Consider the following 15,742-nt stretch of genomic DNA (forward strand, 5'->3'; position numbering starts at 1 on the left):
CTGCGAGGGTGAAGGTGCCCAATACTTGAGGAACCCCCACACACACACAAAGTCTCCTTCCCAACTTGGTGGACTGGTTCCGCTCTGCTCTGGCTGCTCCTCCCTCTGCCCCTCCCCCCTCTATCCACCTGCAGGGGTCTAATGGCCTCTGGGGGCTCAGGCTAAGAACAAAAGTAACATTAGCTTCAGAAACTTCTTGTTGCCGGGTGGGGAGGCAAATAAAGTGAGACCTAAACCTCTTCCTGAACTTTCTGGGGTGGCCAAACTAGCCTTTGACATCTTCGCCTGGGTGGCTCCTGCCCCAGTGCCTGCGTGGCCTGCCCTCACCTCTTTCAAGTCACAGCCCCACTGTCCCCTCTTGACCCCGTCCCCCACATCCACTTCCCTTCTTGCTTTGGCTCCAAAGCCCGTAACCACTCAGTCCCTTTTTGTGGCACTCTCTAAGAGCATGAGCCTGACCAGGCCGGGCTTTCTGTGTGCGCTCATGCGGCGTATCCAGAGGAGTGTCTGACACACAGCCGGAGCTCGGCGGGTACTTGCTGAGTTCGTGCCGTAAACACAGCACCACGTCACCCTGTCACTCTCCGCCGGCCCTAGATCCGATATGCCCCCTTCTGATTTGGGGGTGTCTCCGCCCCCAATCCCTTTCCCTTGCAGTTAACTTCTCACAGCTGACTTTCAAATCCCACGTCTTTGTCCTGGCTCCCGTGGGGCTGGCCTCCTGACCGAGGCGCCTAAGGGCCGTCGGGACCAGAATCACGATTGCCCTGGCTGAGCCCTCCCGCCCCCAGGCAGGCTCCAGGCAGTGGGTCCCCAGGTCCCCGGCAGGATCGGGCCCATGCTGTGCCACAATCACAGTAGGGGGGCCCACTCAAGGCCACAGCAGCAAATGTCTTGCCCCATCCTCCCGAGGCCCTTGCTTTTCTCGGCAGGAAGTGACCGGAAACATTATTTTTCTAGTGGAAACCATTCAGGTATGTAACAGAGCTGACAGCAACACTTGCATGAAAATTTCATGACTGAGGCGTTGAGACCTTGCAGGAAATTGGCTGTGGGGAAGGCTGGCTTAGACCTCTGTCCCCCTCGGGTTCCCCGCTTTCTCCCTCCAGCCTCCAGCCGCTAGAACCACTGAGGTCTGAGGCACTCTCGTCTTCTCCAGCTCCTTCCCCCCCCATCTTAGAAAACAGCCCAAGTCTTTGGGTTTCCCGGTGGCTAGTCTGATCCTTCCAAAAGCCCCGATCTTTAGGGCTTAAAAGCAACTGACCTTAACGCTCGGTTAAAGCACAGCTGACAGAGGGTTCCGGAGCGGAGGAGGGGCCGGCTTGGGGTCATGCAGCCAGAGGCCAACGACCCACCTCAGTGTGAGCGGCCCTGACTGCCGCCCACCGGGCAGGTCAGCCACTTCCCAACCGCAGCCACCACGTGGTGGGGCTGAGCTGCGCCCGCCCTTCGGGAATGGGTGGGGCAGGGGGGTGAGTGGAGTGGGACCCCACACCCCGGAAGCCCATCTGGCTGCTGTCTCGTCCTACCTGCCTTGAGCCTCCTGGGCCAGCCTGCTCGGGGCTGTCGGGCTGTGGGTTCCCCAGGGGCGGTGGCTCTCAGGTCCCACAGAGTCCTGGGTGGCATGGCTGGCAGGGGTCCCTGCGGGGAGAGCGTGGCTGCCGTTGGCGAGGGGATTGGGGGGGGGGGGGGGAGCGGTGGTGGTGTTGGATTCTGCGGGCTCTGCTCTGAGCTCCCGCCCAGAACCCCCACTAGCCTGGGGCCTGAGAACAGCCACTCGGCGCTCACTCCCGAGAGCCCACACGGGCGCCAAGCTCCTGCGGAAGGGACGAGCACGCAAGGAACTAACTGCAGAGGACGCTCTCTTCTGGGCCCAGGTTTGGCCAATGTCAGGGGCGAAGGGCGGGGTGCATGCAAAAAAGCCAGGGAAAAGGAGCCTGGGTCCCAGATGGACCCCCACACCAAGCAGGCACGGGGGCCTGACTATGGGTCTGGTGTGAGTACAGCTAGACTCTGCTCCTTAAAGGGGGCTGGGGGTGGGCTGCGGTTCCCAGAAGGGTAGGAGCTGGGGGCCGTACATATGGGTTCCCCAGCAGGCTGAGGCTGACTTTGGGATCCCCCGGGAACACTGGGGGACTCACAGCCTGGTTGCCCAAGGTGCTTAGGGCCAGAAAGCGAGACCTCCTGAACCACCTAGGCAAAAGGAGAGGTGGCAGATGGGGACGAGGTCCTTAACAAGGCTGGGGCCCAGGGCTGGGGCAAATGCCCGCCCGCAAGAGCACAAAATGGCGCCAGGCTCCTCGGGAGGGGCGGAGGGTGATGCCCGGCACCTGGGACAGGAGTAGGCGGTCTGCACAGGGCCATCGTGGTGGGGACACAGGGGCAGTGGTATCAGGCTAGGGGAGGATGTGAGCCCACCCGCACCCCCAGGAGCCTTACAGACTCCCAGCCAGGCCGCAAGCCCAGGTCCAGATTCAGAGCCAGGGGCCTGGGCAGTGGGGCGTGGGCAGTGGGGCTCAGAAAGGCTCCAAGGCCCCCAGATCTGAGCGAGTTCCTCCTTAGATGCTGCCAGCCCTGGAAGGAGAAAGTGGGGGGCACTTCAGCACCAAGTCCTTCCTAGCTCCTGCAATCCCAGGCGTCTGGACTTCTGACCCCACAGACGCCCTGGCATCTGGCCCTGCCCTGCCGGCTTCTCTCCTCCTTCAGCACCAGCCACCCCCAACAACTGTTCCCCAATCTGCTCTGGGGACCTCAGGGCGGGTGGCAAATGTGGGGGCTCTGATCCCAGACCCTGAGGCCGTGGCCAACAGGCGGGGAGCTGAGATTATTAGAATCCTCAGAGATCCAAGCACACGGTCCTCCACCCGGAGCCCTAAGGGGAACCTGGGCATCTGCTGTCCCCACCCCACGGGGCTTCTGCCCCCACTTCCCAGCACCAGAGCCCTCCAGGTTCCAGCCCCCAGGCATCCGTCCTGCTCCTCAGCACGGTTCTCGGGGCTTTGCACTTGGGTGGGAAAGGGTTAAGGGCGGGGGAGGCTGGGGTGGGTGGCAGGGAGGCTGGTTGTTTGGCGATAATCCCCCTCCGTGCCCTGGGTGTGGAGAACACAGTTAGGGCCCCACGTGGGAAAGGGCCTCGCTCTGATCCCCGCGGGCTGGGGCCTGGCCTCCCACTTCTGATCCCCGCCGGCACGGGGCTTCCCCTCTGCTTCCCTCCCCTCCCGCCCTCCTGCCTGGCCAGGCCCAGGCCTGCTGGGCTGTCTGCTCTCCTCCTGCTCCCAGGTGTCTCTGAGCCCACCCGCCTGCCTGCCTGTCTGTCTGTCCCGGCCCCCCGGGCTCCCTGGCACCCAGTCCCCCCATTCCCTGTGGACTCTGGGTGCCGGGCGCTCTCCGTCTGGGTTTCCTGTCCTCTCTCCTTCTCTGCGCCTGGCCTCTCCCAGAGGCCTGTGTCTCCTCTCCCTCTGTCTTTGCTGTCTGTGCCTCCATCCCTCTCTCTATTTCTTTGTCTCCGAGTCTCTGTCTCGACATCCCCCTCCCCTGCCCAGCCCTGCCCCCGCCTGGTGCCCTCTCTCTCGGTTTCCCCATCTGCCCCCTCCCACCCCCCGACACTGACAGATAGTTCTGGGGTGTTAAGCTGAGGATTAGTTCAGGCAAAATTCTCGATTTTGCTTGCGTTCTTTCCCCTGTGGGTTATGTAAACAGTAATTCTCCCCAGATGGAACTATTTTCCTCGCTTAGAAGCAGCCGGGGAGGGGGCTTGAGCAGGGCTGGAGGTGGAATGCTGGGGTTCCTCAGGGAGCCTGGCCTGGAGGGTGGAGGCTGACCATGAGGGCGGCTGGAGGCCCTCAGCCCGGCCACTCCTCTCCTCTGCAGGTACTGCCTCCGCTGGGACCATGCCTGTGACCTTTGCCCTCTTGCTCTTCCTGAGCCAGGCCACCGCGGACCCATGCTACCATCCAGGGGGCCGGCCCCGCTTCTGCCTCCCGCCAGTGACTCAGCTGGCTGGCATGGCGGCCTCCTGTCCCCAGGCCTGTGCCCTCTCCCCGGGGGCAGACCCTGGCCCCCGGGCCACCTGTAATGGCAGCCTGACCCTGGCCCTGGGTGGCCCCTTCCTCCTGACATCTATCAGCTTGCGCTTCTGCACCCCAGGACCCCCAGCTCTGGTCCTCTCTGCCTCCTGGGCCACGGGAGGTCCCTGGAGATCGCTGTGGCACAGACCCGCCTGGCCTGGGGCCTTGGGGGGCCCTGAGAAGGTGACCTTCCGTGCCCCACCGGGCCCTAAGTCCAGTGTAGTGGCCAGTCACCTCCGCATGGAGTTCGGGGGCCGGGCAGGGCTGGCGGCAGCTGGAGTGAGAGGCCGCTGCCAGTGCCATGGCCACGCAGCCCGCTGTGCCGCCCGCGCCAGGCCCCCCCGCTGCCGCTGCCGCCACCACACCACCGGGCCGGGGTGCGAGAGCTGCCGCCCATCCCACCGCGACTGGCCCTGGCGGCCCGCCACGCCCTGGCACCCCCACCCTTGCCTGCGTGAGTCCTGGGCCCGCTCTGCCACCCTCCCCCACCAACCACCCAGCCCCGTGACTCCCCAGCAGCTGCTCCCCTGCCCTTCCCTCCTCCTCCCTCCCCAGAGCGGCTTGCTCCTTGCTCCCCCACCCCCGACTGTGCTCCAGCCTGGCTCCCCTCGTCACCTCCCCCCTCCACCTCCAGACCTCCAGCTGCCCACTGCCCCCTAGGGGGCCAGTCTCTCCACCATGATGATGCTATGTGAGCACCCAGCCCAGGGCCTGGCTCATTGCGGGTGCTCAGGTGATATTTAAGGAGAGGTTTTAGGGGAAAAGGGCGGCTGGACCGTTCCTGACTCATCAAATCAACCACATGCGGGATGTATTTATTCATTAAATACATATTTATCGGTCACCTACTATGTGCCAGGCAGGTATTGTCATCAGGCCCATTTCACAGATGAAGAGACTGAGGCTAGGGTTGGGAAGTCCCTTGCACAACGACACACAGCCAATAAGTGGCAGGGCCAGAATCGGGACTCAGGAAGCCAAGTTCTGGGGTCTTGGTTTGTCCCTGCCAAGTTCTCATGAGGTGCTGTCACACTAGGTGGTCTAGGGCAACAGACAGGAGCATGGCCACGACAGCCTGCCATGACAGACAAACTGCCTGGGCTCCAGTCCCAGCAACTTGCTTACTGGCTGTGTGACCTCGGGCAAGTGGCTTAACCTCTCTGTGCCTCTATTTCCTCATCAGTAAAGTGGGAACAGTAACAGCATTTCCTTTACAGGCTGTAGTGACAATTGAGTGAATATATAGAAAGTCCTTAGAATAAACAAGGTACCTGGCACGAAGGAAGAGCTTCTGGAGCCTCTGCCAGCGTTCCCACTCCCCACATGAGGAAGGGGAGTCCTAAGGGGATGCGGCACTTGCCCAAAGCCTCACTGCCAGCAGGGGGCAGCGCTGGGACTGGACTCCTTCCTGCAAGCTGCGCCACCCACTTGGCTGGACCAGCCCTCCCCAAGCCCGCTCAACGACTCTCCCCTCCACCAGGCTTCCAGAGTCTAGGCCCTTCCCCCTCCCTCCAGCAGCCCCTCCTCAGAGACAGCCTGTAGCCCTTCCAGAGGGTCTGAGTGTGTCACCAGGCCCTGGGAGGGCACTGCTCTCCACCAAGAGACACACACACACACACACACACTCGACTTCCCTGGGCCTCCCTCTCTCCACCTCCCACGTCCTTTGTCTGCGCCCCTCCCCATCTCTTTCCTCCTGCAACATCAGGTGGACTCACAGATCATCCCACTGTCCTCGGCTCCCCACTCTGTCCTCATCCCCACTGGGAACTTCCCAGGAGGCCCCGTCCTCCCTGGCCCTCTGTCCCCGCCACCTCAGGGCATCTGTTCCCTCGATCCATTCCCACCAGCCAGATCTGATGCCCCCAAAGGGGAGTGAGGGAGGGGAGACTCACGTGGCCTGGTGGTGGGGCGGGGTTCCTGCTGGGCCTGGACAGGGACTGGGAGTCAGGGAGGCAGTCGCTCTGAGGATCACATCCCCCGGGGCTGCACTGGGCGCTGCCCTCTGAACCTGGGTAAGAGACAGACAACGCGGTGGTGGAGAAGGGTCTGTGCAGACAGGCTGAGACTAACACCCGTGGCGGGGCCGCAGGCTTCACACGCATGGGCATCTGGACCCGTCCCCTGATCCGAGTTTTCCAGAGGGAAGTGAGGTGAAGTGGTCACTCAGGTCACAGACTCCACCCACTGAGAATCTGAAGAGCAATGCCCCCTCTAAGGCCCAAAAACCCCTGGAGAGAGGGACTGAGAGCCCCACTGGGTGGAGGAAACCCAGGCTGAGAGAGGGGGAGTCACTCACCAAGAACACACGACTGTCTCGGCTCCCTGATGTCCCCACTACCTCGGGGCCCTCCAGACCTGCCAGTCCAGGCCTTGCAAACTTCTTGGAGTCAGAAACTCCTCAGATCTCTCCAAAGAGCGGTCCACGAACCCCTGCATCAGCATCCTACTCTGGGATGCTTGCCGGAAACACAGAGCCCTGGGCCCCAGAGAAGGCCTGGGCTGGCGCTGGAATCCGTTGATCTTTTGAAACATTTCCCCGGTAATTGCGATAAGGAGGAAGCTTTGAAAGCCACTGCCTGAGAAAACCTGATCACTGCTCCCCAGGAACACGTACATGCTCAGGAGGCCTCATGTGAGCCGGGTGAGAGGCGCTGGAGCGTGGGGGCTGAGAGCACGGACTCTGCAGCCAGAAGGGTTCCAACACTGCCTCTGACCACTCCTTCGCTGTGTTACCTTGGGCAGTTGACTTCAACTCTCTGTGCCTCAGTGTTCGTTTCTGTAAGATGGGGATGATGATAGAACGGGCCTCACAGAGCGGCTGGGAGGATGAAACCCGCCACTCGGCAGCTGGCACAGGGGAGCTCTAAACGGCAGGAACATGCTCTGCGTCAGGCCCTGGGTTAGGGGCTTTATATCCACATGATTTCATTTAAACCTCATGAAGCAGACACTCTAAATGCCATTTGACAACAAGGGAAGCTGAGCTGCAGAAAGGAGAAGCCACATGCCCAAGGGAGGCGGTGGGATGCGTGCACACAGGGGTCTGACTCCACGGCCCACGCCTGGAGCCGTCACTTGTCTTTAAGGCCCGTGGTTTCACACACATATTCAGGAGGTCCATTGGTCCCCTCGGGTTTACCCAGCTCCGGTCCACTGCACCCATTTTAAAGAACACAATGAAGAGGTTCTGGGACCCAGGCTTCCCAGGGACCTGCAGGCAGTCTCTTTATGTTGTACCCACGCTGTATTTCCTTTCCATAGGGCGGTGGGGAAAAAGCTGGGGACAGGGAACAGAAAGCCCGGGACTGACATGCCCCTGCTCCATCTTGCTTCTAGCCTGCTCCTGCAACCAGCACGCCCGACGGTGCAGGTTCAACTCTGAGCTGTTCAGGCTGTCGGGGGGCCGGAGTGGGGGTGTTTGCGAGCGGTGCCGCCACCACACAGCCGGGCGGCACTGCCACTACTGCCAGCCGGGGTTCTGGAGGGATCCCAGCCAGCCCATCACCAGCCGCAAGGCCTGCAGGGGTGAGTGGAGGCTACAGCTCAGCCTAGGAGGAAAGGAGGCAGCACGGGACTCCTGGGGCTGAGGGAGGAGGGGCTGGGGCCTGGACCCCTGGGGCTGAGGGAGGAGGGGCTGGGGCCTGGACCCCTGGATCTGAGGGAGGAGGGGCTGGGGGCCTAGACTCCTGGGTCTGAGGGAGGAGGGGCTGGGGCCTGGACCCCTGGGTCTGGGGGAGGAGGGGCTGGGGAATTGGGAGGGAGCCTCTGGGGTTCAGACACCCCAGATCCCCAGCTCCTCTCCTCATGTAGCCTGCCAGTGCCACCCTATTGGCGCAACAGGTGGCACCTGCAACCAGACCAGCGGGCAGTGCTCCTGCAAATTAGGGGTCACCGGCCTGACGTGCAACCGCTGTGGTCCTGGCTACCAGCAGAGCCGCTCCCCCAGGATGCCCTGCCAGCGTGAGTCCTGAGGGGCAGGGCCACTAGTCCTAAGTGGGGCGGGATGGAGACAGCCCAGATCTCCAGTGGGCAAAGGTGGGGAGAGCTGGGTCCCTGGGAGATGGGAGCTAGAAGCTGGAGGCTGGACTCTGGGTCCTTGGGCAGGTGGGGACTCAAATTCCAGGCTCCTCAGTCTTGGGGAGGAAGAGGCTGGGAGCCCGGACTCCTGGGTCTGAGGGAGGAGGGTCTGAGGAAGGAGGGCTGAGGGAGGAGGGGCTGGGGACCCAGACTCCTGGGTCTGAGGGAGGAGGGGCTGGGGGCCTGGACTCCTGGGTCTGAGGGAGGAGGGGCTGGGGCCTGGACTCCTGGGTCTGAGGGAGGAGAGGCTGGGGACCAGGACCCCAGGTTCTGAGGGAGGAGGATGCTTGCCCTCTTAAGGGAATAGACAGCTGGTATCTGGAATGCCTGGGTTCCTCTAGGGCTGGGGAGACTACGGCTGACTTTCTCCTTTGCTCTCTCATAGGAATCCCAGAGGCAACTACCACCCTTTCTACGACCCCTGGTGCTTATAGCTCTGGTAAGACAGGCTGGCGTGGAGATCTCCGGCAGCAAGAGGGATCGGGGATGGGCTGATTGGGCCCCCAGGTGGGGATACAGTGCTGGCCCATGGAGCCGCGACCAAAGGGTTTGGGCACCCCAGCCATCCATCAGGAGGGAATGCGGGGACGGGCAGGGGCAGAATGCTGTGGTCCAGGCCTTGGGAGCCCACTGCAGACAGCCTGACCCTCCCCAGACCCTCAGTGTCAAAACTACTGCAATATCTCGGACACCAGGGTACACATGAACCTTCGGAGGTACTGCCAGCAGGACTACGGTGAGTGCTGGGGAGAAAGAGGGCCGGCCGCTGCACAGGTGTTTGATGACTGCCTCCAGGCCACCTTCTCAGACCCTCAGTGTTCTGATCTGAAATGGGAAGGGATGCTGAACTCTTTAAGGGCCCTTCCTGATCCAGGACCTAATGGGATAGAAAACGAGTTGGGGGAAGGGGCAGTGGAGAGGGGAGTATTCACTACCTTCCTATGTCTTCTCTTCCCTCGTGTTCTTGGCCTGGCAGAGTTTCACCATCTCCTTCAGCCCAACATCCCTGAGGGAAGGAGGTGGCCTCCTGGAGATGAGAGGGGAGCTGGTTGAAGAGAATGGGTCCTTGCCCTGTTCTGCTACCTCAGACCCTCCCAGCCTCCCTTTGGGGTCCCAGATATCTGAGCCTTAGCCCCACTCCCACAGAGACTGACCCCACAATTCTCTAACTCATCAGTCTACACCAGCCCCATGACCCCAGGGCCTAGGACCTCAGGAAACTCAGCTCCCTTAGACACTTGGGAGTTCAGCCCAGCCCATGAGTCTATACCAACCCCTCACTTCCCTCCATGGTAGAGGAGCCCAGACCTCGCCTCGCTGAGGATCCTCATTTGGCCATGAGCATCCTCAGACTTGGAAGGTGCAGCCTTCTCCCCCCACCTCCCACGAGATCTTCTGCCCCACAGACCCAGCTTGCTAGCCAGAGTCCTGCCCCCAACACGTCTCATCTCACCCCCTCGGAAAGTACATTTCTCTGAATCACCACTAGTATGACCTCAACCATCAGGTTCCAGGGACAGACCTCCTTCTAGGCCCTAAATTTATCCCAGAGCCCCTCCCCCAGCAATACCTCCCTTTCCAAAGGCTCCGCTCCTGATACCTTCTGACCCCGTTGCATTACAGACCCGGGACCTGCCTCTTCTGCTTGTTTCCAGCCCCACCCACTGTAGAGTCCCCCTAGCTCCCCACACCTTTAATTACTGCATCCGCTGCTCCTACTGTGACCCCCAAAGTCCCCCACCTGGCATATCCCAGGCTCCTAGGTACTTCGCCCTGTCTGGCCTCCTCTCCTCTGGAGTAGCCCCACCCTTCCTAATCACAATTCTGGAACCCCGCCTCACGCTCCATAATCCTCGCCCTCCTTGCCTTGACCACGTCTTCTCCAGCAGGCTCCACCCCTCACGACACAAGGCCAGATCCCCAGACCTCTCCCCTCAAAGGTTCAAGGTCTCCTTCCCGACACGATCCCGGAAGCCCCCTCCCCCGGATCCCAGGCCCCTCCCCACCAAGACTGACTCCAGGGACCCTGGGGGCCACCCCGCAACCCCCCGCCCAGGCCTGACATTTCCCCTCCCCGCAGTTCTCCGCGCGCAGGTGCTGGCGTCCGACGGGGCGGGCCCGGCGTGGCGGCGGCTGGCGGTGCGCGTGCTGGCCGTGTACAAGCAGCGGGCGCGGCCCGTGCGCCGCGGCGACCAGGACGCCTGGGTGCCCGGCGCCGACCTGACTTGCGGCTGCCTGCGCCTGCGGCCCGGCGTCGACTACCTGCTGCTGGGCAGCGCGGCCGGCGGCCCCGACCCCGCGCGCCTCGTCCTCGACCGCCACGGCCTCGCGCTGCCGTGGAGGCCGCGCTGGGCCCGGCCGCTGCGGCGGCTGCAGCAAGAGGAGCACGCCGGGGGCTGCCGCGGCCTCCGACCTCCGACCCCGAGCCCCGGGCCCGAGCACTAGCGCCCCAAGTGGGCGGCCTCGAGCCCCAACAAGGAACTTGGCAGCGACGGTGAGGGAAGCCTTCAGCCTCGATGGTGCGTCCCTTAGCGAGCCAATCAGACGCCGCGGAGCCCGTGACGTCACTGCGCGCGCGCCAGCGCCGTGCAGGCACGAGGGTCGCTTAACCCGAGGGGCAAACTGCGAGCACGGCCTTTGGTCTGTGCTTGGGACGTTTGGCCTGTGACCTATGCAGCTGGTCCCCTCAATAAAGTTTTAAATCTTGGACAATTTCGCCTACAAACCCTCTGCTCTGTGCTGAGAGGGTCTCTGAGGGGCCGATAAAGAAGGCCCCGAGTAAATCTAGGGAGCCAAAATATGCCTACGCTCCGTGCCAGAACAGCCAATCCAATGAAAGAGCTGGTCTGACGTCACTGGGTGCTAGTCAGATTTGTGTTCCCCGATGATTGGCCAAAAGCCAGTGGGAGGGGAGGGTGGCTAGAAAAGGCGGGAAATACGTCCAAGGAAAGGACAGAGGTGCCAGATTTCCAGAAAGTTCCGCATTGAGGAACTTTCTGTTCCTGATGGGCTCCAGGATGTTCTCTGAGAAAGGAATAAAGGGACTTTGAGGGAATATCTGAAGAGGGTTCTGACAGGTTTATCTGGTCTTGAAGCGCCCCCTAAAGCCTTTCCTGAGAGAACAGCCAATTGGGAACCACAGAGTAGTATGACATCACTTGGTGCTAAGCAGAATTCTATCCCCACCCAATAGGTGGGTACCTCCAAGCCAGAGGGGTGGGGCTTAGAAGGCAAGAAGCAGGACTTTCCTTGCCGCCCTGACCTCTGCCCCCTGCACCCACAGTCAACAACGCAATTTCAAGTTTGAGTGACCTTTGTAGGAGAGTCACTGGGGGAGTTCTCTGAGGGGGTCTCAGGAGCAGAGAGATGACTTAAGGTCCATTTGGGCCTAGACAGCAACGCTGTTCTTTCCTGAGAGAAAAGTGGGCAGCTCAGCCAATGGGAAGTCAGGATGGGCCATGACGTCATAGGGTACTAGGCAGAGAGAATGCAGCCCCCCAGCAAACGTTTTGGGTACGCTCCTGATGAGACTGGAAAAGGCAGGAAATAGCCTCCAGGAGGTGACTGTTTGACCCCGAGCTGCCAATAATATCCTATAACTGGGGAAACTTGCCTTTGACCTGGAGCTGGGCCCAGGGTGGGGGCATCTTGGAAGCAAGAATTAGGAGTCTTGAAGAGATTTTCTAAGAAAAATTCTCTGTTCCATCAAAACGCTGTATTCCTTATTTTTGCACTTTTCATCCTCTCTTGAAGCCAATTCAATTGGCCATTCACCCCACCACTCCACCTTCAAATCCTGTGCATCAGCAAATCCTGTATACTCCAGCTACTAAATGTGATCATAATTCAACCATTTTTTACCATTCCCACTGCTGCCACCTTGGATTATTACAGTAGTCTCCACACTGGTCTCCCCGCAACCCCCTTAGAGTCTTCTTCACATAGAAGTCAGGATGATAGCTTTAAAACCTAAATCGGATCATGTGACTACTGTGCTCCGAGCTTTTGAATAGCTTCCCATCTCCCTCAGGGTAAAATCCAAAGTTCTTGTCCTACTCTACAAGGCCCTTATGATCTACCCCCACCACATAACATCTCACCTCCTACAACCCCCCTTCATTCACACTTCTGCAGCCACACCGACCTTCTTGTTCCTTTAAAAACCAAGCACACTCTGTCTCAGGGCCTTTGCACTTGCAGTTCCCTCTTCCTGGGACACACCTCCTCCTATAACAGCAAACTAGTTCCTGTATTTGTACATCGAGACCTTCCATTTCAGTAGTCAGGTTAGGCTAGCTCTGTTGGCTTGACACAATGAAAGTTGATTTCTTGTTCAGGTACATGTCCCATGCAAGTCAGGAAGGGGTGCTTTTCCACATAGTCATTCAAGAGTCTGGGCTGAGAGGTATCCACCATTTTATCACTGCACCAACTGCAACCCAGGGCATACTTTTTTTTTTTTTGAGGAAGATTAGCCCTGAGCTAACTGCTACCAATCCTCCTCTTTTTGCTGAGAAAGATGGGCCCTGAGCTAACATCCATGCCCATCTTCCTCCACTTTATACTGGGACGCTTACCACAGCATGGCTTTTGCCACACCTGGGATCTGAACCGACCAACCCCAGGCTGCCAAGAAGCAGAACATGCAAACTTAACCACTGTGCCACCGGGCCAGCCCCCAGGGCATCCTTAATCAATGTGGCAAGGAGAGAGAGAGCAATGAATGGTCCCACACAAGAAATAAATGCTTTGGTCCAGGAACAACTCTGGCCCTTCCACTCACAGCTCATTGGTCAACATTGCTTACGTGGGTCCACCCAATTGCCTGAAGGTGAGGAAGAAGAATTCCCTTATGTGTCTGAAAAGAGAGAGGAACCAGTGTGTTGATTTTCTATTGCTACCACAACAAATTATCACAAACTCAGCAGCTGAAACAATGCAAATTTATTATCTCGCTGTTCTATAGGTCAAAAGCCCGACACGGGTTTTACTGGTAAAATCGAGGTGTCAACAAGGCTGCATTCCTTCTGGAAACTCTAGAGGAGAATGTCTCCTTTTCATTCCCAGCTTCTGGAGCCCACCCGTGTTCCTTGGGCCACGGCCCCTTCCTCCAGCTTCAAAGCAAACAATGGCAGGTCGAGTCTTTTCCACACTTCAGATTTCTCCTGCCCTCACGTATTTTTCTCCTCACAGCTGGGAAATGTTCTCCGCTTTTAAAGACCCATGTGGGGGCTGGCCTGGTGGTGTACTGGTTAAAATCGTGCGCTCCACTTCAGTGGCCTGGGGTTTGCAGATTCAGATCCCAGGTGTGGACATATGCACTGCTCATCAAGCCATGCAGTAGTGGCATTCCACATGCAAAATAAGGAAGATGGGCACAGATGTTAACTCAGGGCTAATCTTCCTTAGTCAAAAAAAAAAAAAAAAAAGAGGAAGATTGGCAATGGAGGTTAGCTCAAGGGCCAATCTTCCTCACTAAAAAATAAAATAAAATAAAGACCTGTGTGATTAGATGGGGCTTACCCAGATAATGCAGAATAATCTTCCCATCTTAAGGTCCTTAACCTTAATCACGTCTGCAAAGTCCCTTTTGCCATGTAAGGTAACATATTCACTGGTTCCAAGAATTAGAGTGTCGACATCTTTGGGGGCCATTATTCTGCCTACCACAATGGGATATGGGTGAGCACTAGAATTTTCCACCACGTGGCTCTGCTCAAATTTCACAGCATCAGAGGGAACTTCCCTGATGATCCTAATTAAGTAGCAGCTCCTTCGAATCTTTCTGTAATTGAGGATATAAATTAAAAAATATATATATATATATATATCTCACACCCTTGTGTAATAATATTCTTTTTCTCCAAGTAACAAGCAGACACAGTGCCATTGGAAAAGCACAAAGTGATAAGTAGATATTTCCATGAAATGGTGTGCATAATTTCTTTTTCTTCTTAGTTTCTATAATAAAGGGAAATTTTTTTAAAAAAGAAAATCAGGGAGACTTCATCAACTTTAGGATAATAATTCTTCTTGCTTTTAATCTGAGAATCTTAAAGAGCATTTCAAGCTAAGTTATTTAGAAAGACGACAGAGACATTACATTTGGCTTGGGTAAATATAGTGGTGCATTAAAATTAAACACTGGTTTTGGGCAGATTCTGTGATTCCAAAAAAAAAATCATCCTCATTCCTTTGTCCTGATTTTTCTTCTTAGCACTTATCACCACCTGACATATTAAATATTTGTCTTTTTGTTTACTGTTTCCGCGTCTTCCACGAGAACGTGAGCTCCATGGGAGCGAGGATTTGAGTTGTTCCTGGCTGTGTCCCCTGCATCTAGGAAAGTACATGACAAATAGTATATGCTCAATAAATACTTGTTGAAGGACTGATCAATGAATGGTCTACCTTGTAGCTCAACTGAACCTGGAGTGGTCCCTCAAGCATCTGTATTGTGAGGAGTCACAGTAAACCCCAAATAGCAGTGGCTTAAACAAGATAGAAGCATATTTCTCTCTTGCATAAAAGAGGTCTGGAGACAATCAAGCCATGGGAACCTTCTAGCTTCCTCTCTACCATTCTTAGGATGATCCTTGTCCTCATGGTCCAAAATGGCAGCTAGCGCTCCAGTCATCGTTATCTATATCCATGCAGCAGGATGGAGGAAGCAAAGAGAAAAGGCCAAAAGGCCCACGCAGCTGACTTGTAGGGATGTTTTCCAAAAGCTGCTACACAATCCCTCTGTTCTTATCTCATTGGCCGGAATTCAGTGATATGACCACACCTAGCTTCAAGAGAGGGTGGAAATACAGTCTTTGATGCTGGGCTGTCTTGGATCCAGCTAAACGAGGTGTTTTGATATTAAGGAAAGAAAAAAGAAAGGATATTTGGGAAAATTAGCCCACGCGGCTTGATGCCAAGTCCTCAGCCAATCAGAACTCAGACTATTCCATGACATCATGAGTTGCTAGGAAGAGCAGCCTTCAGGCATTTCCGGGAAAAGAGGCTGAAATTGGAAGTGGCCGTGGTCTGGAGTGACTATCCATCCCACCTTCTGCTGCCCTGACCTTGGATTTCTATCTGTTTTGTTCATGCTGTAACCCCAGCCCCTAGGACATAATAGGCACTCAATAAACGTTTGTTGAATAAATGGGCGGATCCTATTATTATCCCCATTATATGGGTGAAGAAATTGAGGCCCCCAGGGGGACTCCGACTTGAGGTGACAGCAGAGGGATTCAGACTCAGGATGTGTTTGAGTTTGGCCAGAATTCTTTACCCTTTCTTAAGTGAAGAACTATGCTCAGAGAGGCGAGGCGTGTTTGCACCTGTCACACAGCAAGGAGCTGGCATGCAAGCTTAGTTCTCTAGAGCTGAGCTGTCCAATACAGTAGGCACTAGCCACACTGGGCCATTTAAATTTAAATAAATTACAATGAAATAAAATTTAAAGTTCAGTTGCTCAGTCACATCAGCCACCTTTCAAGGGGTTGGTGGCTACCATATTGAACGGAGCAGATACAGAACATCTCCAACATTGCAGAAAGTTCTATGGGACGGGACTGCTCCAGGGACCATTTTCATGATGAGCA

At 57.2% G+C, this 15,742-nt stretch overlaps 2 protein-coding genes across 2 annotated transcripts in view; one reads left to right on the forward strand and one right to left on the reverse strand.

Moving 5' to 3' along the window:
* LOC124250347 (galactoside alpha-(1,2)-fucosyltransferase 2-like) overlaps positions 1-3,892 on the reverse strand; it is a 4,481-nt gene extending 589 nt beyond the window's left edge. Inside the window, exons 1-2 of the mRNA XM_046682149.1 lie at positions 3,822-3,892; positions 2,079-2,193 (exon numbers count right to left, since the gene is read on the reverse strand). Coding sequence (XP_046538105.1) covers positions 2,079-2,193; positions 3,822-3,892 — 186 coding nt within the window. The remainder of the gene's footprint in view (positions 1-2,078; positions 2,194-3,821) is intronic.
* On the forward strand, positions 3,891-10,592 carry NTN5 (netrin 5). The gene is made up of 6 exons (XM_046680953.1): positions 3,891-4,521; positions 7,407-7,595; positions 7,881-8,030; positions 8,533-8,586; positions 8,803-8,883; positions 10,228-10,592. Exons 1-6 carry the CDS (start codon positions 3,891-3,893, stop codon positions 10,590-10,592), a joined length of 1,470 nt encoding a protein of 489 aa, XP_046536909.1.
* Positions 10,593-15,742: the final 5,150 nt, after the last annotated feature.

The sequence above is a fragment of the Equus quagga genome, chromosome 13, assembly GCF_021613505.1.
Source record: "Equus quagga isolate Etosha38 chromosome 13, UCLA_HA_Equagga_1.0, whole genome shotgun sequence".
In the NCBI taxonomy this organism is placed as follows: Eukaryota; Metazoa; Chordata; class Mammalia; order Perissodactyla; family Equidae; genus Equus; species Equus quagga.

What these genes read in the sequence shown, in the direction of transcription:
- NTN5 (XM_046680953.1), top strand. Translation starts at nt 3,891, where the DNA reads ATGCCTGTGACCTTTGCCCTCTTGCTCTTCCTGAGCCAGGCCACCGCG. An exon ending in CAGCCGCAAGGCCTGCAGGG is followed by an intron (nt 7,596 to 7,880) that starts GTGAGTGGAGGC and finishes CTCCTCATGTAG; the next exon opens with CCTGCCAGTGCCACCCTATT. An exon ending in GTACTGCCAGCAGGACTACG is followed by an intron (nt 8,884 to 10,227) that starts GTGAGTGCTGGG and finishes CCCTCCCCGCAG; the next exon opens with TTCTCCGCGCGCAGGTGCTG.